The 22,869-nt window shown below is 45.5% G+C and overlaps 3 protein-coding genes across 5 annotated transcripts; 1 reads left to right on the forward strand and 2 right to left on the reverse strand.

Moving 5' to 3' along the window:
* Window positions 1-207: 207 nt before the first annotated feature.
* fancg (FA complementation group G) lies at window positions 208-6,306 on the reverse strand. Of its 2 annotated transcripts, none has more exons than XM_070964149.1 (14): window positions 6,140-6,306; window positions 5,279-5,375; window positions 5,052-5,177; window positions 4,767-4,939; window positions 4,028-4,181; window positions 3,324-3,454; window positions 3,044-3,190; window positions 2,624-2,784; window positions 2,410-2,476; window positions 2,002-2,291; window positions 1,877-1,917; window positions 1,594-1,767; window positions 1,339-1,453; window positions 208-730 (listed from the first exon to the last, which is right to left on the reverse strand). In XM_070964149.1, exons 1-14 carry the CDS (start codon window positions 6,218-6,220, stop codon window positions 634-636), a joined length of 1,854 nt encoding a protein of 617 aa, XP_070820250.1. In that variant the 5' UTR covers window positions 6,221-6,306; the 3' UTR covers window positions 208-633. The 2 variants fall into 2 exon arrangements, with proteins under 2 accessions (XP_070820250.1, XP_070820249.1); XM_070964148.1 differs by having other exon boundaries at window positions 498-730; window positions 5,279-5,378; window positions 6,140-6,270.
* A 2,686-nt stretch (window positions 6,307-8,992) lies between these two features.
* LOC139332304 (neurofilament medium polypeptide-like) lies at window positions 8,993-13,705 on the forward strand. Of its 2 annotated transcripts, XM_070964151.1 has the most exons (5): window positions 8,993-9,775; window positions 11,242-11,441; window positions 11,573-11,697; window positions 11,803-12,137; window positions 12,183-13,705. In XM_070964151.1, the coding sequence occupies exons 1-5, from the start codon at window positions 9,025-9,027 to the stop codon at window positions 13,073-13,075; spliced, it is 2,304 nt and encodes a 767-aa protein (XP_070820252.1). In that variant the 5' UTR covers window positions 8,993-9,024; the 3' UTR covers window positions 13,076-13,705. The 2 variants fall into 2 exon arrangements, with proteins under 2 accessions (XP_070820252.1, XP_070820251.1); XM_070964150.1 differs by having other exon boundaries at window positions 11,803-13,705.
* Window positions 13,468-22,459, reverse strand: thoc5 (THO complex 5). The gene is made up of 20 exons (XM_070964152.1): window positions 22,349-22,459; window positions 21,976-22,077; window positions 21,388-21,531; window positions 21,001-21,114; window positions 19,973-20,070; window positions 19,659-19,805; window positions 19,434-19,548; window positions 19,067-19,199; window positions 18,886-18,963; window positions 18,696-18,739; window positions 17,900-17,999; window positions 17,006-17,114; window positions 16,832-16,933; window positions 16,641-16,737; window positions 16,426-16,537; window positions 16,233-16,336; window positions 16,060-16,147; window positions 15,853-15,968; window positions 15,568-15,758; window positions 13,468-15,472 (listed from the first exon to the last, which is right to left on the reverse strand). Exons 2-20 carry the CDS (start codon window positions 22,069-22,071, stop codon window positions 15,409-15,411), a joined length of 2,052 nt encoding a protein of 683 aa, XP_070820253.1. The 5' UTR covers window positions 22,072-22,077; window positions 22,349-22,459; the 3' UTR covers window positions 13,468-15,408.
* Window positions 22,460-22,869: the final 410 nt, after the last annotated feature.

Below are 22,869 nucleotides of genomic sequence, written 5' to 3' on the forward strand. Positions count from 1 at the left end.
CAAGAATATTGTAGAAACTTGGCCAGTTACAAGTGAGGGGGACGGTCCTATTTTCATCAACTTTTCTCTTATTGGTCATTTAAGCGTGTCACCAAACTTCTGTCATCCAATTAACGTGTACCGCGTTGGTGTTGAGGAGTACTGAAAACATGAAATTGGCTTTTTATTCTTGGTAATACAGCACATGTGTAAAGAATAGTACTAATTAATGTTTTCAGTGTGTTTTATTTATAGAAGCAGCCCATACAAAATCGCTATAAATAGACAGTTTAGAGCAGCAATACAGCTTATGGTATCTTCTGAACTACTGTACTTTCTGGTTTATACTGAAAAGCATAATCAGACATTTAAGTAAGGCGTGATTACTCTTGCCTTGCCAAAATAAACACTTAATTTCCTATGAGCTTTATTGTATGTCTGGTAATCTTTCATCATTTCATGCATAAACCACCTGCCAGGTTTACCTCCCAGACTGGGTTCATTCTCACTCTCAAACACCGAAAGCCCTATCAAGATGCTTTATTTTACTGTCCCAGTAGTTACATGTTTGTTGTGGCTATGGGTTTCAGTTCACAGGCCGGAGAAAGTTGATCCCATTCAGTAAGTGATAGGGTATTCTTCTTTTGTTCCTCTCTAGGCTGACAAGGTAGGCCCAAGTTCCTGGATTCTGTGGCGCAGCTCTGTGGAGTCCAACAACGGGCCAGACTGGGGTTCCTGCAGGTAAAGACTTCTGAAACACAGAAAAAATATACTAGTGAGAAGGAGAGTAACATCACAGTATGGTAGATGTGCTCTACGTAAAGCAACACAAACTGATCAAACTACTATGGGTTTACATTTGATCTTCTTTGAAAAATATTCTGTTCAAACATCGTAAATCAGCATATATTCAGATTGCGTCTAGCTGGTGATCACATTTTCCCTGCATACCAAGAATGGGGAGACACAACATTATGCAATACCAGATTCTTCAATGTTTGGCTGAAATTTAAACTTGCAGAAATTTGTTGACTGTCTGAGATCTTTAGAAATCTACTATTTTTGTAAGATTTGTCTTTCTATATGCAATCTAAATTGAGTACAAAGTGCGTTTGTGTATTTGGGAATGCATCTGTGTTCATCCGACTCTACACAGCCACATGGGTTCCAAACCACCTCTGAGTGTGGCTTGTACAAGCAAATCCCACTACCCCACAGTGGGTTTTTGGCACATTTCAGGCATTACTTTCGTGCATATGAATGTGTTGACAGCTGTGCATATGTAACCCAAGATGTATTTTTGTGTGAACAGGGGTGAAGTGTGCAAAGAAGGTGAATTTAAAAATGGCAGTGTCTTACTCTACTGAGGATTGTTTGGTGAGGCTCCAGGTCTTTTCCCAACAAGCTGCTGCCTCCCATCTCCTGCCAAGCCTCCACAACACTTCACCACACCACAGCCCTGCACCCACACAGTCTGAGACAGCACACACAGCATGATGGCATGTTCTGACAAAAGACCACACGAACCAAGGACAGATTCAACACTGGTCAAGTATGGGCCTAAAGTTCCCATGACTGACCTATACTGTTAAGTTAAAGCTGTGGTATGTATACCTGGGAATGCCTGTAAGCTGAGCTGGAGGTCTCTCAATGCCTCTCTCAGCTGGTCTGTCTGGGAGAAGCTGATGCCTCTACCAGCTAGTGAAAGTCCCTTCAGCCTCTGGAGGATACACAGATCTGTTCCCTGCTTGCCAACCATGTCTGTACTGGGTATCTGTGGTTGGGAACCTGTAATTAACAATCAACAGAATAAAATGCACAATGTAATAGTAGCTTTAGGGTGTGTGAAAAGGGCAATTTCTCTCCAAAGCAGCAAAAAAGTCAGAAAAGTACTCACCTCTATTTCTGAAGTGTACTCTCACCAGCAGGTTGATACACCTGTAACACAGAGTGAAATCTAATGTGTTTGTTTAAAATCACAAAAACCGATGACAGAAATAAAGTCAGTTTCATCTTGCAGACCTTGTGTAGTGAGTCACAGCTTGTTTCCAGTCCTTAAGGTGAGTGTGGGAGTGACCCTGGAGGAGGTAGGCAGCCCCGGCCCAGAGCAGCATCCCCACCCTATCTTCAGCCTCACGCTTCTCCTCCTGCTCCTCCACCACCAACTTCTCTGGCAGCAGCTCCAGTGTCGTGCTGATGACTTCATCACACAGCGCCATGCAGTCAGCGGGCCGTCGGGCCATGAGCAAGGCAGCGCCAGCCTCCAGGTAAAGCTCGGGCAACCTGGGGAGGGGAGAGACCTCAGCATGCATCTGAGACAGACACACAGCAGACAGACATCAATTTACATGTTAATAAGAGTATTGATTATAACAGCATGCACAAAAGTAGCTTGTCATTAAATAATCTTGTGTCTGTTTTCAGTCTTACTCCATGTTGATCCTCTGAGTGAAGAGCAGCCAGCAAGTCCAAATAATATTCCACACCTTCCGACACCCTGAAGAAACAGCAACAACACCCGTATTATAACTACAGTGTGCGCTTTGTGTGCACTATTCTCATTTACATCTACGTTTCCTGGGTTTTAGTAGTGGTCGGGGGAAAGTAAACCACAGAAAGTCTGAGCCCGTGCTGGTCTCCTCACCTCCCATGGTTCACACACTTCTGGGCCAAACTGTGAAGGACAGAGAGGGCAGAGGGAACTGAGAGCAGGCTGTTCAGTGATTGGCTGCGGAGCAATAAGGACGGGGAGAGGAGATGAGTACCAGCCACAACAGGCTCTGTGGCAGAGGGCAACATCAAAGTCTGTGAGACAAGAGAGGTTTCACGTTTCAGTACGAAGGCCCACGCTTACATGAATATGTGTCAGTCCCAAATAAACCTTCTGGCTCATCTGTCAGGGGCTATTCTACCACAGCAAAGGCAAACAACAGTTTTCAACAATAAAAATAATTTATCTACAGCTAAATAACAAACATTAACCACATTTTTTCTTTCTTCTTTTTTCTTTTCTTTTCATCTTTCTTTTGTCTTCCCTAAAGCACTGTATACTCATGTTACTCACTGAGTGCAGCAAACGAAGAGCTTGTATCTCAGCCTGTGTGTTGCCCAGCTGTCTGTAGACAAGCATGCTCTGATACAGAGCACATACACACCGGGAGTCTGTCTCCAGTGCCTTCTTGTAACACTGCAATGCCATCTGAGGGCGACTCTGGAGACAAATGCAAGCACACACACATATTCACTGCATGCAACCCTGCTCAAACCTGTTATACTAATGCATGATGCATGCTAATTTTCTGTGTGTATGTTTAGAGTCTGTCTAAGTGTGTGTGTGTGCGTACCATATGGCCAAGGCAGGAGCCTGAGAGGAGGTGTGTGTATGCTACTAGAGTTCTGGGAGCTGGCAGGGAGGAAGCTGTCTGCAGACCAGACAGCGCTTCTAAACTCTGACCCTCACTCAACCTTTCTGCACCTTAATGAAACATACAGAAGACAGAAAAACACCACATTTATTCCTCAATAATAAGATGTCTATTTAAACATCACTGTCATATGGGTTAGTTTAGGAAACTTTATTGTCCTCAAACTACATGGAACAAAGCAAATGGCACAGTAGATCGGGCACCCTAGCATCTGTGGACCAGGCAATTCAAATCATGACTAAATAAATGCACAAGTTGCACCCGTCCCAACATGCTAAAATTGTAAATTGAATTTCACCCTCCCATATTCCCATACTCTAAAATCACCAGTGGATACATACACTACACCTCGCCAATATGTGAGTGCAAAGAAATATCTCTAAATCAAGAAATCAAGACATTGAGTCTTTGCTTAAACTTCACACATTATTTTAGTTTTGGGGTAGATGCCCCTAGGCTGGATAAAACATGATGTCATGTCCTACATGGTGGCTGGCCACTTTGGAAGAAAACGTGACAAAGTGATATATAGGCTGGATATATAGGCATATAGAAAATTAGTTGTCCTATACTGCATGCCAATAAATATGCATTAACAAAAAAACAAAACAAATGTTGCTGACCTTGGGCAATGAAAGTACACATCTGCAACAGTTCAATAAGCCGTCTTGGGTCCATCACCAGCCGTGGAATCTCAGAGGACTTTCCTCTTGCCTCGCTCCTCCTGTCATCCATAACTCCAGCAGACAGTGTCTCAAACAGAGACAAGAGCTCATCCTTCATCACAGAAAAAAATGCAGTATGGTTTTATTCTATAATACTGTTGTATTCACAATAACAACAACAAATACATGACCAAGCCGGTGCTATCCCACACAGCTGGGGACTGGACACTGTAACATGCTGGCAAAGATCTATCTAATGTTTTGCTGGCAGAGACAGGGAAATAGATATTGGGGGAAATTGTCCTTGAATTGTTTGCATTTCGTCATGTTATTTTTCTTCAAACAAAAAAGCAAACAACAAAAAAACATATGTAATTTCTCTGTGGGCTTTGAGCTTGACTTGGCATGAGCCATTTGTCTCATAGATAGTAAAGAAAGGCCATGAGATGAAGAGGAGGGAAACAACATGCCCTAAAAACAAACATAAATTTCTGGATATATATGGCACATATCCATTACTTCATAAACAGATCACGGTGGAGTTCACTAGGAAGCTAACTGAGACCCCATTATTTTAGTTTGGTCCATACCAGAGGCTAAATGACAGTTGTCTCACGCGCCTAAATTATGCAACAGTGTTCCTTCAAACCACAACAAAAACAAGTCGGGTAGGAACAGCCTACGAACAGGATCGTACCTGAAATTCCTGAATAATCTTCAGTTGGCAGGTGGCCAGCCACATTGCCCACTGCAGACAAAGAAGGTACTGTACAGAGGAATTCAAATCTGTGTTTCCCACTGACTTTAGAGCGTTTCTCCAAAACACAAGAGAATCTGAAGCAACAGGGCCACCTCCTGTCATCTGCAGAACTGCACAGAACAAGAGAAGGCAGCAAAAGTCAGAGCTGAATCCTACGAGTTACCCTGAAACTGGACGTGTGACATTTAGCTTCTGTGTCATCACCTCACAGATCAGGCCTACCTCTCGCTGTGGCTTGTATGAGGAGCGGCTCAGCCTCTGAGAGCTGAGACTGAGCAGCAGAGCACAAACAGGCATTGTACACTACTGTCAGCTCCAGCTGTGTGCGATCTGCAAGAGGGGGGACACCTGCAGGAGAGGGACATGAGGAAAGGAAGATGCATGAAGATAAGAGCCGAGCACACCACCTCAACAAATTTGTCCTTTGTATTTCTGAGGAGATGGAGCACCTTGGATTTTCCTTAAAAGTTTGTGAAACTCAGAAGAACACCATCTCAGATGGGTCTGGTTCTGGTCTCGGCTGATGGCGTCACCTCCTCCTTCATGCTGCTGAAACAGTGAAGGGACAGCAAACTGGAAAGTCACCAAGATTGTACTTCAGTACATTTTACGACTACTTTATTTACATTTATGCTACTTCATATCACCACTACACTATGATTTAGAGAGGAACATGACACTTTTCACACATTTACTATAGTTACAAGTTGCCTCAAAAAAACTTTAACATACAAAACACGATCATTTAGTAAAATCTGATTGAGAAAGATTACATTATCAGCACTATATGAATGGGTTCAAATCAGCCAGCTACAACATTAAAATACTGCTTACATGTTAATGCATCTCCAATAACGAAACATAATAACTATTAAGAGGAGCGATTTTGCACAATGACTACTTTTTATTTTGATGTTTGAAGTACATTTTTCTGGTACTACTTCTGTATTTAACTGAAGTAAATCTTTTAATGCGTGTGTGGTTTTGTCACGTTTACTCAATTAACACTGAAAGATGTCAATGATTCTTGCACCCCTGATAATGACAATAATAACATTATTTTCTGTTCAGCAAAAAAAAAAAAAAAAGGTCAATAAATTAAGCAAAACTGTGAAAGACAGTTTGTGGAAAGTATTATGCAATATATTAGATACCAGAAGCATAAACTAATGTTTAGCACGGACTACACTATGATTCTTCATTCTCATAATCTTAATATTCTCCATCATAAACAGATTTCTCATGCTAATTCAACGTTAGCGATAGTGTTTAAAAATGTTACGGAGGCAAACAAACTATTAACTACCTACCTGCCATTTGTTTACTAACTCGTTGTTTTCCTGGATCCATTTAGATGATAAAGAAAGCGGCTGGTACATTCTGTTAGACATTTTTGTGAAGAAGTTACCGGTTTTGTTTGAATTTTCCCTCGGTTGTCAAAGGGGAGCCAAAACCGGAAGTGAGAAAAAGCAAACACAGGAAGTAAATCGTAGTGAGATCATCGAAGTGAGGCTGTGCTGCCCCCTGTGGACTACTCAGGCAACGCCACCGGCAGTCTGCTAACCGTCCAGCAGATGCTGCTGTGACAGAACCTCAGCTGTGTTCTGGAAACTTCAGTCTGTTAGTTCATGTGTGAAAGCCATCAAACTGTGACGTGCTACTACTGTTTGTTTTTGGTCATTAGCTTTACAGCCACTCCAATTGAACACATGGCCACAATCATGATTTGCACAACTTTAATTTATTCTGTTTGACTCATGTTGGCTGACCTGTCCTTAAAAAATCTGCATTGGCCAAGTGGCATGCTGCCATGGTCACATGCACACACATGCACGCACTCACCTACAGTTCTATAGCAAGTAAACACAATCCAAGGCATTAATTGTGTTACAGCTGAGTCATCCTTAAGACTGCCAGGACAGCCATTTTTCTGGTCGTCCCTCCCAAGGTGACTCCCTCTTTTCTCACCCAATTCCATTCCTCTCATCCCTCTTTCTGTCTCTGTCTTCCATCAGTGCATCATCTTGTTCCCTGTAGCCTGCCTTCATCACAACCTCCCAGCCCCTCTTTTCTTTCATTGTCTCAAATCACAGAAAGTGCTAAATATACCACCACGGAAAACAAGGGAAGCTCCTGACATCCACTTCTCCACAATATACTATCACACCCTTGCAGCTGCATAGGCATGCACACACAAACAAAAAAAAAAACATCCTTCATCGTGATTCCACATGTCGTTTTTTCCCCCAAGGACGAGTTTCAGTGTTTTGTGACAATTTCCTCTGCATCGATCCTGTTATTTTCCATCCCTTTCTACCTGTCTCCTCTCTCTCAATCCATCCCTTCAAGGACAAGGTCATTACATGGCAAGAGCCTCCCACCTCCTTTTGAGCTGTCCCTCTCTCAATGTCATTTACATGGCAATACATCAAAACTTTAATTAAAAGGTTGGTACAAAACTATAACTGCGATAAATCCACCCGTGGCAGCACTAAAGTGCAGACTACATTGCCTTTGAGAAACCAATAACATGCATCTTAAATTTGCCTGCTCTATTTCTTGAGAGTTAATCTGTTCTAGGGTGATTTGGAGGTGAGTTGGATTTAACAGTGCCCCATCACAGCGGATAAACCCTGAATGTGGCCATGTTTCTCCAGTAAAAACCGTCAAACACAAAATGAAAAATGAAGTCTTTTCTTTTCTTTAGAAATAAGCTGTCTGCAGTTGGTTCAAATAACACAGTATCAAGGAACATGAGATACATTGAATATGAGATCCTCCTAACATCACGACTTAACTCTGCCCATTCTGCTCCATTATCCTCATTCATAAAACATGAAGCTGGTGGAGTGAGGGGATGAAACGCATGTTATTTCTGTCCTGCATGCCCCTCAGCCCCCTGAACATGTGAGATGTGGTGCAAAGCACGCTGTAATAGCGCATTCCAACGTGCATTTTAACGCATTTATGTCATGGGTTTCACCTTGAGAGTCATATCTGCGGACCTTAAACAGACCTGACACAGTTGCTGGAGGACAGGCTAAGGGCTTGGGTGTCACACAGTCCCCTGGGTGTCATTGGGCTGACAACACACATGTTCACAGGGCTGAAGAATGGCTGATACAGAAGAATGACTGTGTGCTGATTCATCTATTCTTAAACATACATCTCAAGGGAAAGGCACAATTTTTCCTGCTCCTTTAAGGTATGCAGAGTAAACTCACTCACCCTGAGTTTGAGTAATCAATAGGTGCTGGACGTGCTCTTCAGAACTGGTCTTCTTCTCACATCAGCAGACAGCTCAGTTTGTTTTTTGTGTGAATGCTGTATCATCGCAGCTCAGTGCATATCCTGCACTACAAAGATGCTGTTTATGCTGCTGTTTTTGGATTTCATGTCAGTGCTGTCACATGTCATGCTTGGCCTGCAGCCATGTCTGCACAGCTGGAGATTATGTAGTCTTCAGCAAGAAAAAGGAGGAGAAACCAAAAAATGAAAAGTTCCGTTTGAAGTCCAAGTGAAAAAAAAAAAAACCTTTTGTATGTGTGTGAGAGAGAGAAAGAACGAGAGTCTGTCAATGGCCCAGCAGTTGAGTTGAGTCCCTGGGGAGTTGGCATGGATCTGCAAACTCACACTGCAGCAGCAGCAGCAGCAGCAGCTACACAGAGCATCAGCAGAACACACTGCACACCCACACAATCAGTTCACATCCACTTTAGCCACAGCATTCACAAAATATGAATATGTCTTCAATTTTTTAAAACTTTGCAAAATTAATAATTAATCAGGCTTGTTTATACAGAGCAATACCAACTGACAGTTGCAGATAGGCAAAAAATTACTCATGCAATTAACACAGACGATATTCCCCCCAGGCATTTTTATATACAAAACAATTGAAGATTAAAAAAAAAAAAGAAAAAAGTGAAGCTTAAAAACATTTTACATGCTGTGAAACCAACATTAAAGTCTGCAGCCTCGGTGAAATGCACCTCCTTAACACCTTCAGTAAAAATACAAATCAGGTACGACAGTGATCGTGAATATATTCCTGCGCAGGCACAAGTTTAGTGAAGAAAAGATATCTCTTTAAATAGAGTGTGTCCTGGTGCTGACTACTGAGTTTTCCCTCCCTCCTATATAAGCCCAGCGCTCCCCCTCCTGCTGCAGTCAGTTCTCATTCGGCCCGGCCAACATGAGTTACTCGGTGGAGCACCACTTCTTCGGCCCGACCTCGTACCGCAAGGCTCGGCCTGCGTCCGTGTCCTCCAGCGGCTTTCACTCCCAGCGCCGCCGCCTCACTTACAGCCAGCCGTCCTCCGCCGACAGCCTGGACACCTTCAACGGAGACATGACGCGAAGGAGCGAGAAGGAGATTCTTCAGACTTTGAACGATCGGTTCGCCGGCTACATCGACAAGGTGCGGAACCTGGAGATGCACAACCGCAACTTGGAGGCGGAAGCGGCAGCCCTGCGGCAGAGCCAGGCCGGCCGCGCCTCGGTTGGGGAGCACTACGAGCGCGAGCTGGGCGACCTGAGGGGTCTCCTGCAGCAGCTGACGGCAGAGAAGGGCCGCGCGGCTCTGGAGCACGAGCACCTGGAGGAGGACATCCAGCACCTGCGGGCCAGACTGGAGGATGAGGCGCGAAACCGGGAAGAGCTGGAGGCTGCCGCTCGCACCATGAAAAAGTATGTTGAGGAGTGCCGCCTGGCGCGACAGGAGCTGGACAAGAAGCTCCGTGCCCTGGAGGAGGAGGACGTTTTCCTGAAGAAGAACCACGAGGAAGAGGTGGCCGAACTCCTCGCGCAGATTCAGGGCGCGCAGGTGAGCTTTGACATGCGAGACACGCTGAAGGCGGACGTCACCGGCGCGCTGCGAGAGATCCGCGCGCAGCTGGACAGTCACGCAACCAAGAGCTCGACGCACGCGGAGGAATGGTTCAAGGGTGAGTTCGGTTAAAAAAGGGGAAAGTGTTACAGATCTTATACTTGTTCAATCACAGAGAAACATCAGTGTGTTTGTGTGTGTGTGTGTGTGTGTGTGTGTGTGTGTGTGTGTGTGTGTGTGTGTCTGATATCACAGGCTCAGCGCTCCGTCTCTGTCCATGGTGCTGAAGTCTAAAGTCACACCCTGGAATTTACATTAATGTTTCAATCAGGCTACAGCTTCATTGTAGCCTCTATGCTGACGTATAAGGCAGTGGCTTGCAGTATCTTGCTCCACATATCAGGGTTGCAAGAACCCCTTAATTTTTTATATGAGGACATCAGCACTAACTATCAGACTGCTGACTTTAAATCTTCGCTCATTAACGACCCCATCAACCTGCCAGATCCCAGACTTTAACAAAAGAGTTTAATGGAAGGAAGGAAGAGGAAGTTTAAACACTAGTTAGAGACGAATTAGGTAAATCAAGGCAGAAAACCTAAACAGAAAATGCGCAAAGATCAAGATTTTAATAGTACGACATCTAGTGAGATTCTGATTTCACAGATTTCTTTGGGTGCATCGCTGCTGCAGAATTATCATTTTTACTATAAGGAAGTGCTGCAGGAGTGAGAGGGCACACAGAGAGGAGACTGTGATTAATTTGCACTCTCACTGTGGGCAACAGTGGGTGTGTTCTTCTTGCCAGCGCCCCATGTGTTTGCGCTGTGTGTGCCTATCACCCTGCACCTGAACCTCTACAATAAGAAGCCTCGTTTCAAGGTCACTGATCCGCGTAGGCAGACCAGACAGACAGTGCTCCATCACTGGGCTCAGGCTTCCATCCTTTTCTGATGTCGTGAGTTAGCCAAGGACGTGGAAGTAAGCTTTACATGCAGATTCGATGGATAGACTTACTGAAGCCAGGCAGTGACTGAGACATCATCTTGTTACGTACCCTGTGCAAATCCTCCCCACAGTTATACTGCAAGACGCAATATCAGACGCACACACAGCTGCTGACCTTTGAGGTGCAACACAGAGACACAATCAGCACTTAAAGGCGTAGAAGTGATTTATCTGAACAGCGGTTCGATCGCATGTCACAGAATTTAATGATGTATAGATTGACCCTCGCTGTACGTCTGCGTGCTGACTTGATATAACCAGTGAAAGGTGCAAACACAGTGACCTTCCCTGTGTGGTGTCCAGCTGACTGCAGCAGTGTGGCTCAGTCATGCTTGGAAGAGGGAGGGAGCTGAGTCAGAGTCCTGACTGACAGATGGACACTGTCAAGGTTACTGAGGCTCTCTGAGGCCTTGAGGACAGAGGACAGGTCAAGTGTGTCACGCCCAAGATAAAACAGCGATGCATGCATATGAACTGAATCAGTATGCTGAATCTCTCCGTGCTTCCAGGCAGGTCACGTCGAACTGTCAGCGGTGTGACACAGCAAATGTGATTTCCAAACTGTTGTTTCTGTAGTGCGTATGGAGCACCTGTCTGAAGCTGCTCGGTCTAACCAGGACGCCCTTCGTGGGAGCAAAGACGAGATCGCAGAGTACCGCCGTCAGCTCCAGAGCCGCACCATTGAGCTGGAGACCCTTCGAGGAACCAAGGAGTCCCTGGAGAGGCAGCGTATAGAGAGCGAAGACAGACACCAAGATGACCTCAGCTCGCTACAGGCAGGAAATCAGCACAAACACGTCGCCGATCTCTCACGCGGAAAACCAGAAATGCACGCTCATTGCATGTGTTCTCTCCAGACATCAGCTTGATATTTGACCTGTAAGGCTGAGTGTTGTCATTATTGCAGGAGACCATCAATCAGCTGGAAACTGAGCTGAAAACCACTAAATGGGAGATGGCCAGTCAGCTGAGAGACTACCAGGAGCTGCTGAATGTGAAGATGGCTCTAGATATTGAGATAGCTGCTTATAGGTTGGTCAGGGTTTAAAACCACACATAGTCAAACAGTCTTCGTTCTTCCTAATGTCAAAAGTTGTCAATATTTTCACTGACGGCTTGTCTTTGTCTTTAAAACAGGAAGTTACTGGAAGGAGAGGAGAATCGCTTCGTGTCTGGAGGAAGTCCGTACTCCTACCTGGAGAGCAGAATCTCCCACTTCAAAGTGAAAGGGGAGGAGATCTCAGATACAGTCATCGTGGAGGAACAGACAGATGAGACCCAGGTGACAGAGGTGACAGAGGAGGCAGAGGAGGAGGAAGAGGAAGAAAAGAAAGAAGGAGAAGGAGAAGAAGAAGAAGAGGCAGGAGGGGAAGAAGAGGAAGGTGAGGAAGCCAAAGAGGAGGAGGGAGAAGGTGAGGAAGGAGAGGAGAAGGAGGAAGAAAAGGGAGAGGAGGAGGAGGAGGAGGAGAAAGGTGAGGAGAAGGGAGAGGAAGAGGACGCGGGTGAGGAGAAGGGAGAGGAAGAGGAGGCGGGTGAGGAGGAAGAGAAGTCCAAATCTCCGGAAAAGGCTGCATCCCCTCCTTCGAAGTCCCCTCAGCCTAAATCTCCTGCTGTCAAATCACCAGAATCCAAATCGCCAGAATCTAAATCACCAGCAGCCAAATCCCCGATGCCCAAATCACCCGCTAAGTCACCTGCAGTCAAATCTCCTGCAGGAGATGAGTCAAAGTCACCTGTGTCAAAGTCTCCACCCAGCAAATCCCCCGAACCCAAATCCCCTCCTCCCAAGACCCCTGAACCAAAGTCTCCAGAGAAAGAGAAGGCCAAGCCCGTCGCTGCCAAAGACACCCCCAAAGAGGAGAAGAAAGAGGAGAAGCCTCAGCCTGTTAAGGAGGAGAAGAAGGAGAAAGAGCAACCGGTGAAGGAGGAGAAGAAGCAAGAGCCCAAGGAGAAAGAGCCGGAGAAGGTAGACAAACCCGATGCAAAGAAAGAGAGCAAAGTGGACGAAGCGCCGAAGACGGACGATACTTCAAAACCCGCAGCTCCCAGCAAGCCAGCAGAGGACAAACCTGCCCCCAAATCTGAGCCTAAAGAGAGCGCTCCCCCTGCCAAGGAGGAGAAACCCTCCGCTCCTAAAGCAGAGAAGGCCGAGCCCGAGGCAAAGCCTGCCCCGAAAGCTGAGCCCGAGAAAACAGAGAGCAAGAAAGAGGAGAAGAAGCCAGAGGAGAAGTCCGCACCCAAAGCCGAACCCAAGACAGAGAGCAAGAAAGAGGAGAAGAAGCCAGAGGAGAAGACGGAGACCAGTAAAGAAGAGAGCAAGGAGGTGAGGGAAGGAGGGAAGGCGGAGAAGGTGGAGAAATCCTCTGGCACCGAGTCAAAGGAGAGCAAGGAGGAGAAGGCCAAGAAGTAAAACTGATCAGCTGTGATTCAGGGCATGAGGAGAGGAGGAGGTGGAGATGCCAAAGAACTATGAGGGAGTAAAAGAGCAGGAGAAAGCAGATGGGCACGTCAATGTCCAAAGCAAAGCAGGCGACGGTATGTAAGCAATAGTGATTCCTGTAGCAAATAATCCCCTGCTCCTTAAGTATGGCCATTACACCCCCGATGCTTCTGATGTATGACTGTAGTGAATGCAGAATGCTCTAAACTCTTTATCTGAATGTGACAACTGCCCTTAATGAATAACAAGTGCATTTAAACCGAATCCCGCTGACGGGGACCGCCGGGGCCTGCTGTACCTACACGAGCCTTCAAGGGTAGCGATGTCAAAACAATGTCAAGCTAAAGATTGTGACAGATATCAAGTATAAAAAAAATGTTTATTTAAGCAGATACAAATGTCTATTATATTTACAGATACATGAGTAAGAAAGACTTGAATTTTGCTTGTTGTGCACCTTAATGCAGCTTCTCCTGACAGGTGTGCTGCAGCGTCTCACTCTTCTGGTCTGCAACGCTAGGACAACGATGACTGTGCTATGTATACACTGCTGAGAATATGCAATATGAAACAGATCAATAAAGAATGAAAAATCAAACATCAGAGGCTTTTCTTAATCTGTTTAGACCACTGAAAAAAAACAGAAAAAAACCAATGGGCCACTGATCTTGAGGGAAGACTTGTGAATGAGAAGTGTGACGGTAAACGCTGCCACTAACTGCACTGCATTGCGGCGGAGGAGAGAGGGAGCTGTGCCCACCCACGGCAGCCAGCGCACCCTTCCTCACATCCCAGAGACGGCGCTCATGTATAAATCAGGAGCAGGGCTGCACGCTCGCACAGAACACGCTCCGTTTCCCTCTAACATCCCAGCTCTGCCTCACTGCCAAAAGGGAGGTTCACACACTGAAGCAGTGATTTCCCATCATCTGGTGATTATTGGTTCATAATAGAGCATCGTGAGTTCAGATGAATACAGACCAGACCTCGACTTTACATTAAAGAGGAAACACAATCCCTGCCTGTCAATGCTGGCCGTGACTTCCATTATTATAAAGCTGTTCATAGATTTCCTCTATCTTTCACAAAAAAGGAGGAGTTAATATTTAATAGGACTTACTAATGAGAGCAGCAGCTGTTGAAATCATCCATTTTAGCATTTCATTCATGTCCACTAAAAGCAGCTGAACGGTTAAACTGAAGCCACTGAGATAACCCCGCGTCTGAGGATTCGACGCTGACATTGGAAAGCCTTTGGCTGACATTGAAAGGATTTCTCTGCTGGCATGATTGCAGAGTTCTTTACATCGTATCCCCTTCAAATGCACCCTCGCTGCATCTGATAGGCGGCTCTGTGTTAATGGGATCAGCGACCTGGTCATAAAGCAGCAGCAGGTGGATGCTTCTTCTGCTCGGCGTTGCACTTCAATAGCACTTCCCCAAAGTTTTTCCTGAGATAGTCGTTATTTCTGAATCGCATCATTTCTGGTGGCTCTCAGCAGGCTTTAAGAACACTTACAGCGCCGCTCAATCGAGTCTCATTTTGTTTTTTATGGATAATTCTGAGAAAGATCTCATTGTCTCTTGAGGAAGGGAGTGTCAGTAAAAGTCGCTGCTTGCAGTCCTCTTTTCAGCATGAAAATCCTCTCACATGTAAAACAGTGACCAGTGGCCTCGTCCTCCCCTTCTAATTATATACATCCTTGTCCATAAATCTATGAGCCATTAACGTCCGATTAGGTTACATCCTGCTGGGTTTGCACTCTAATGCCCAAGAACACAAGAACGGTCATTTTGCCAAACGCTTCTGCAGACTGCTGCTAGCTAAACCACAAATTAAGAGTAATCCTTGATGGAACTGACATTAGTGTCCTCAATAACAACCTCTTTTCCTTCCATTACAACATCTGGGATGATAAATGAAAGGTCAAAGGCTAACAGTACACCAAATATCATCTTCCATGGACAAAATTCTCTGGGGAAATGACTCAGCTCGTTGTAGCACTGAACCACGATGGCATAATAATCAGGTAGTGCAGACGACGCCTATAAATAGAGCAGCAGAGGGAGAGGTGAAGGTAGGGAGGAAGGCAGGGGGAGAAAACAGAAACATTCGGAGCGAACGACAAAGCATGGACGCAACCGAGCCTTAAACAGACCAGATACACGCTCATTCAAGAGGTTTTTTTATTTTTTGCTATAAAGACTTTTAAAAAGAGATACTTTGTGTCAAAGAGCCACAAAGGGTAAACTTGGGGGAGTTTGAGATGTGAAGTACAATAGAGAGAATCGTATGGAAAGATTTAGCGGTGACTGAAGAAGCCCTGAGGATGGTTGTACTTGAATGGCTTCAGACGATTCGGGCCCCTGAGACAGACAGAGAGACAGATGTCAGTTAATCGATTCACACACTGAGAGTGTCTTGAACCAAATGTGTGTCAAGACTCCACTGTTCGCTGTACCTGACGGTGCGCAAGCACATCTTCTCTCGGGGAAACTCTCGTGGTCCCTCCACGCCGTCGTCTTGTCCTTCAGTCTCCAAGTACACGTCCAGGCAGACACACAGGCGTGAAATCTGATTGGTCAGGAGCTGGTGTCCCGGACGTGGACCCTGGAGTTCACTTTTGAACACGTTGACTTCGCTCTCCATGGCCTAAAAATGGGAACAGAGGAGTTGGTTAGAGCCTGAAAAATAAGGACACAGAAAAGAATCGGTACAACAACAGAGCACGAAAAGATGTTCATACTCGAAGGTTGTCGTCAGTGCGCCCACTGCGCTCTCCCTTCCAGCTGAGGGAGAGGGAGAAAAGAGGAGAGATTTCCGGGTAACGGGGACTCAGCACCACGGCGGCCTGGAGGCGAGCTGTGGAGGAAAAGGTCGAGGGAGGTGGTTTAGAAGAAGCAGACACAACTCATCAGCATCGGCCGATTCTGTCATCAGTGCTGGTGTTCACCTGTGCCCCTCTCCACCACACCCATGAAGTACAGATCCGTCTCCTTTGCCAGGCCAGCGTCAGTCACATGACGTGTATAAGGCAGATCCTACCAAAGGAGAGAAATGTCACAGTGAGACGTGCTGCATCGCTTCAGAACAGGTGATTCTAAATATCTCTACACGTGTTCATACCATGTACTCCTCTTGGGTGATAGTGGTCCAGCGAGCTAAGCGGGACATGATCTTGGCAGGAAACAGGTGCTGACACTCACTGGAGACCGGGATGAGGCTGTGCTCTGAGGACATGAGTGCAAACAATTTCAGTCAACGTCTCCTGCCTCTTCTTCAGGAGTATTTCATGTGTGGTCATTAACATCTAATGTACCTAAGGAGGCAAACTGTTTGTGCAGAGCCAGGCGGGACTGGACTCGTCCCCTCAGCAGCTTCATGGTGCTCTCCATTTGGCTGGCACTCAGAGAGCTGCCCACATGCACGGCCTGGAAAAACAAGAGCGTGATGAGGCTGTCGCACACAGAAGCTGTGCTCACCGAGGAAATACAACCCCTGTCAGTAAACACAGTGTATTGGGCTTGTACGCACCTCTGAAGTATCTTTGGGGAAGTGCAGCCCTCCGAGACACTGAACCCACATGTAGGGATGGCCAAGCTCCTCCACATAATCCGCAAAGCAAACAATCCTAAAAGAAAATGAAGGGCTCGTTCAGATGTGATTTTGTTCAATTTAACAGCGTGACCGTCTTCTCATTTACATAAATGATCTGACATCCTCACCCGACTTTATCAAACTGGTAGCGGTTGGCTGGGTTGGGCGTTTCTCGCCCCTGGTCGTTGGTGTAGAGACAGCTGAGCAGAGTGTCTGATTTCAGCAGATTCCTGCAAAAGAAGACATCATCAGACTTTCCTTTCGGGGACACAGAGAGGGAGACAAATGCTCCTCGCACTCACCCTGCACTGATGGCTGTGCTGAGGTCTGTGGAGGTGGACACCTTCGTCTTGACCGTCATAATATTCAGATTCATCAGGTAGTAGAAGTAGAGATGGAGGACGCTGCCATCTGTGGGGACATGATGGGTAACATATGGTGATGAACTAATCCATTACCATCTTAATTCAATACTCCCTCTACTCCGCTCTTTTCATCCTCTTAATCCTCCCAGTGAATGTCCCCCAGGGTTTACTTTACTCTGCAGAGCATTAGAGTTATAACGGGGTGTGGTCACAGCGATAGCTGGCAGCACCCAGGGGATGCATACTATGCTGATGGCCATCTTTCAAGCTCCACTCTCTGCAGGGATGGTGAACCCAGCGACACTCTGTCACTCGCAGACACTCACACTGCTCGCTTTTGGCTTCAACTGCAGCGAGCTGACAGCTGCAGCTGGCAGCAGCGAGGATAACTAGGAGAGGGGGGAGGCGCTAGAAATGAAAGGAGAAGTTAGAGAAAGACTGGCGATGAGAAAATATGCTTACAGCATGTGGTGGGTGCTGCAGATTCACGCTGCTGCAAGCGCCTCTCTCACCTCTCTCCCTCCTCCCCCTTTAGGTAGAGTTACGCCTGCAATGCAGATCTCCCTATAATCTATCACTGTTCCTTTTCTGACCAGCAGAGGGAACACAAGGGTCAAGTTGTGTCATGAAATCAGAGCGAGGTGGGTCACGCTTGCTTTCTTTCACATACTATCTGGAAGGTATACGGTTACTACAACACACAGGATAGCTCTGGTCGCATTACAGATGATCTGGAAATAGTTGTGCTTAAACGTAGTGTGTAAAGACTGGGAATGAGGCAGTCTGCACAAAACGAAAAATTCAAGTCGTGAGTACTGTAGAATGGGTTACCTTTACACTTGAGGTCTAAGCAGAGGGACAGGGGGTGCCTTTTCAGCATCTCCCGTCTCTTGTCATCCAGCTGGCCACCCGTAGTTGGCCTTCTCCTCTTCTGTCGGACAGACAATGAAAAGCAACGGAAACAAGAGATGAAAAGAAAGAAAGCAAAACAAAGTGCGTGTTTGACATTGTGGCATATCAAATAAATCACAAAACCAATCTGCATCGAATTACAGCTGCATGCAGGAGAAACATGATCGTCACTAAGCATCGCTGGCATTTTAGCCCTCTATTATTACAGAAAAAAAGGAGGAGGCTGCAGTTCAAAGGAAAAGCTGAGGCGGTGAAAGACTGAAAAAGAAGAGAGCACTTTAGATGATCTGACATATGCAGATGGTAAAAGGCCAAACAGGTTTCTACAAAAAACGTTCTCTCAAACCAGTCACTTAGAAAATACACATTCGCTTCACATGCAGAGAAACATCCAGTCGGACAGTCTGACAACAAAGACGAGCACCCTGGTCTCCGGTGCTGAGTGTGCATGCCCGCGGTGGGCTCAGGTTACAGTCACCTAGCCATTCTTGGCAAAAATTTCCCACACTCCCCCAGCTGGCACTCGTCTGGATGCAGGAAGCGATCGATAGCTGCCGCCCCTCCACCCATCAGACCACAATGCGTGACAGCGAGGGCTTCAGGGACGGTTTGTGTGTCCGTAGCAGAGACGGGTATATTAAGAACTCACTGACCTCAGGCTATTATTGTGTGCCGAAGAGTGTGTGCTGGGAGTAAAGCCAGGCCTGAGACTCACCGTTTTCTCCTGCTCTTCCTCTGCATCTGAATCACTCTCATCATCTGCATGACACCAGAGCACATATTAGGTTATTTTTGTTGGGGGTGCATCTCTAAGCAACATAAAGCTGAACAGAAACATCAGCTGCAGGTGTGCTATGTGCACATGCTGCATGCATGATGGCAAGTTTGTATAGTGGTGTTTGTACCCTGGGAATCTTCTGGAGGTTTGGACAGCGCCTTGGCCTCATCCACATCACCAGTGATTGAGACATTCAGGTTCTTGTCTGAAATGGAAACAAAAATGAATCACTGACAATCAGGGTTTGCATCCCGTGAAGAAAAACTCCATGCTGTGTTGGATCAGGCTCTTTTGTAATGATCACTTACCACAGGCCTGGCCATAGGCGTTGGCTTGAACAAACAGGACGTAGAGAGGTGGAGGCAGGTGGCGGGCGATCTCTGTCTGTTTCTGAGTCTGTTCAAAAGGCATGGACAGGTACTGCTGCACTGGGAGGGAGGCCTGTGGAAGAGGAGAGAGTATACTGTCATTCGGATGATTGGACATGGCGTCCATCGGTGGTACAGCAGGAAATATTTTTACCTCAATGAAGACATAGGCATTAATAGGACTCAACAGAACACTTTTCTTTAAAAATAAATTAAACATCCAACATCATACATAATGAATGAACTGCAAGGTTCAAACCACTTTGCAAAGTCAGTGCTCCAAGCAGCTGGTGGATGATTATCATACCTGCATGATGGCATTGAGTCCTGGCTGCAAGCTGCCCAGATGCTCCTTCTTCACCTCGATGCTCTTCTGGATCTTCTCCTTTGTGGCCTGAGACTCCTTGTATTTCTCTGCCAATCTGTGTGCAAGCACAGACTTTTAACAGATGCCTTGTGATCCCCCAAAAATCAAGACCAAGTTATTTCACCACACCATGTGGTGCCCGATGCTCTGTGCACGTTTGCATACCTCTTCCTCTGTTCAAGCTCCCAGTCTAGTCGTGCCAGTGTGAGCTGGTGGGGATCGTTTTTTGTGAGGTGGGGCCTGGAGATCTCCGGTGGTGCCTCCTGGTGAAACTCTTCCTCAGACACTAAGTCTATTTCCTCATGTTTAGACCTGGGTCAGGAAAAGGTATATTAACTGAGCTCTATGTGAACAAAGCCTGTTTTTTTTTTTGCTCTCTTGTATATGATGATTGATAACTTCAGCAGCTCACTTCATTAGTAGTAATTCTGCTGGGTCTCAAGTAAAAGCTCCAGCTGAATGAGATATTTTGCACTCACTTGAACTCCAGACACTTGCTGATCTCCTTCTGAAGGTGTAAAACTTCATACAGCAGGTTCTGTAACTGAAGGTGCAGCACATCCACTCGCTGCTTTGCCTGAAGGAAAACGAAAAAAACAAAAACGGTGATTAGGGTTTGCAAACACAACCGAGATGACCCTGGAAATAAATGCTTGCCAAGAATCAGAACCAGGGATCAGCGAGAGCAAGGATCAATAAGCAGGACGCGAAACTGGATCAATAAAATCTACAAACTGGGGGATGTGTTCGCTTTGTTTGCTGACATTGGCAGCTGTCAATAGAAACAAAGTGCTTGCAGGGTTGCCACTGTTTTGTAATAATAAAATTAAAGGACTTTTCAAAGACAAATTATTTCTCAATTAAGGGCCACTTAGATGCTCACATATACGAGCACAGTACTATAAAAAGATCTGAATAATTTCACTTAATTAGATAGAAATTTAAAGCCACGCAGGCAGACACAGGCAAGAAAAATCCTTTGATTTCATTAGAATTTAATCATTTAACAAAAATTAGGTAACATTTCATTAAATATGCATTAATCTGCATCTCAGTCGAAACTATTTTTAGGCCAAACAGCTAAACAAAGACAGCTTGTTGGACAGTTGGGATGGGGGAAGGGGGGAGGGCAATCAGCAAATAACTGTATGCTTGTCGCCTACGTGGAGAGTGACAGATAAGAGGAAAGTGTATTAATCTCAGCCCGGCACTCCAAACCGTACCATAGGTGAGTTTTGAGACAATGGAGCGCGAGGCTCAAACTCAGAGATTCCAGCAGGGTGAATCACAGCACTTTTAAGGACCTCTTTGTTGTCTGGTAAATCAAAGCACTTTCAAGTACTTTCCAGACACGTAGCAGCCCTCAACTTACCTTCCCTGATCAGCACAAAAAGGAGCTGAGGCAGCACTTTTTCAGAAAATGAATGGAATAGCATGAACTTAAGCCGGCGTTTCTTTTAATAGCTCGTAAATGTCGGACAGCGTTTGAGAGTTGTGTGGGAGTTACCTCGTGTGTCTGGTCTCTGCCTCTCTTTAGCCGCATATGTGCCAGACGATTGAGCTTTTTCAGATTCATGAAGTGGATGCAGCCCTGCATACGTCTCTGCTCCACCTCAGCACACTGAGAACAGATACGACTGGTTAGACTTCATAAGCACAAGGGAGATGCAGAATCAACTCTTCAGTGTGTTCAATGTTGTTATGTATTAGATTTACCAATACCACAAACTGCACGCACAAAGCTTGTGCTGTGGGGGAATGTTCCTGTTTCTACACCAACAAATCATCACCTTGTTGAGTTTAACTAGGGGGTAATGTGACGTTTATTACTAACTGGCATCAGTGTATAGTAACAGAGTATGTTGGACGTGTATCTTAAATGTATGATTCTTACCCCCTCTTTGGCTCCGTTGGCTTTAAGATCCTGGATCTCGCTCATGAGTGTGGCCAAACTCTCACACGACTCTTTGTACTGCAGGTAGTCCTGTTCAGGGTCCCTGCCATCCAGCTCCACCTCCTCGCTATACACACGCACATCCTGGGAGGGGAAAAAAAATTCTACATCAATCCTGAATCCACTGCAATATATATCAAACAAAGAATATGTACCCATAGATCATTTTTTCATTCATCATTTGAGGCTGTAATTTATGGTGCTGTTGGCTGCTGCATTATATACAAGATGTCTCTGTTTAATCAGGAGTCTTTATATTTTTCAGTTTAGATTTCTAAATGTGATGCATTTCATACATATTATCATGCAAAACTCTTCACTTCGTTAGTACTGAGGACTTCCGTGTTAATCTGTAGATAATCTTGGCTATTTTGAACTGTGTATCTCAGATACACTGCCCAATGACACTTTGCGGGGGTAGATTTTTACTGCTTACAGTGGACCTTGACCCAAGTCCTTCTAGGGACCACCCTACGCACTGCTGCCCCTCCGTAGACCCCCAACGGGTCCTTCCCGGCGGTATCCTACCTGCTGATCCCCTTCCCCGCGACCTCGCTTCATCTCTGGGGTTCCACCTTCACTGCGGAGAACCTTCGACTTTCGCTTCTTCACAGCATCAGACATGGGTGGCTGGATAAAGGTCGAAAACATGCAACGTTAGTCTAAATACAATGAGGTAAACAGTACAATCATTTAGCTACAGATCGACAGTAATCTAACAATGTTTCCTTATTAGCAAGCTGGCTAACGTTAGCATGGTAGCTCTATGATAGCTACGCCTACTAGCTCAATGGCTAACAGCTGTTAGCTTGTCGGCTCATAAAGGCAGTTTTTCTGTTAATAAATACCAAAGTTTCGATATATTGTAAATCTGATCACATAAATAGAAAGATCCACATACCTCCGTAATGCAATACTGTTTCTAAAATATTAAATCGTTAGCAAATGCACGTGCACACGGTACTTTGTTTCACCAGAAAGCGCCGAGTGCGGACGGAAGCCGGACGTGCCAAAATCTTCGGAACAAATTGCCGGAAGAAGAGCCAACGGTTGCAGTGCCACCTAGAGTAACCTTAGTAAATGGTATTATGAATGATTTTAACATGACTGCACAACACTAAATAACGAAATATTACTTTATTCCCTCTCCTCACCAAATTTGTCAGATTGTGATGCCATACAAACAGAAAAAAAATCAAACATCAAGGTGAAAAATGTACTCAAAGTATGATTCTACTCAAAAAGGTACAGCAGAAGTAGCACTACCATTATAGTTATTAAAAACTTAAGTTATGTAAATAACGAACACATGTACAACATATGTACATACATATCAGGAGACTCTAATACTACCTTGTAAGCAGTATATTTGCAAAACTTTTAGTTTACCTGTAAAGAAATATGCTATATAGAGAAAACTGC

The sequence above is a fragment of the Chaetodon trifascialis genome, chromosome 6 (assembly GCF_039877785.1).
Source record: "Chaetodon trifascialis isolate fChaTrf1 chromosome 6, fChaTrf1.hap1, whole genome shotgun sequence".
In the NCBI taxonomy this organism is placed as follows: domain Eukaryota; kingdom Metazoa; phylum Chordata; class Actinopteri; order Chaetodontiformes; family Chaetodontidae; genus Chaetodon; species Chaetodon trifascialis.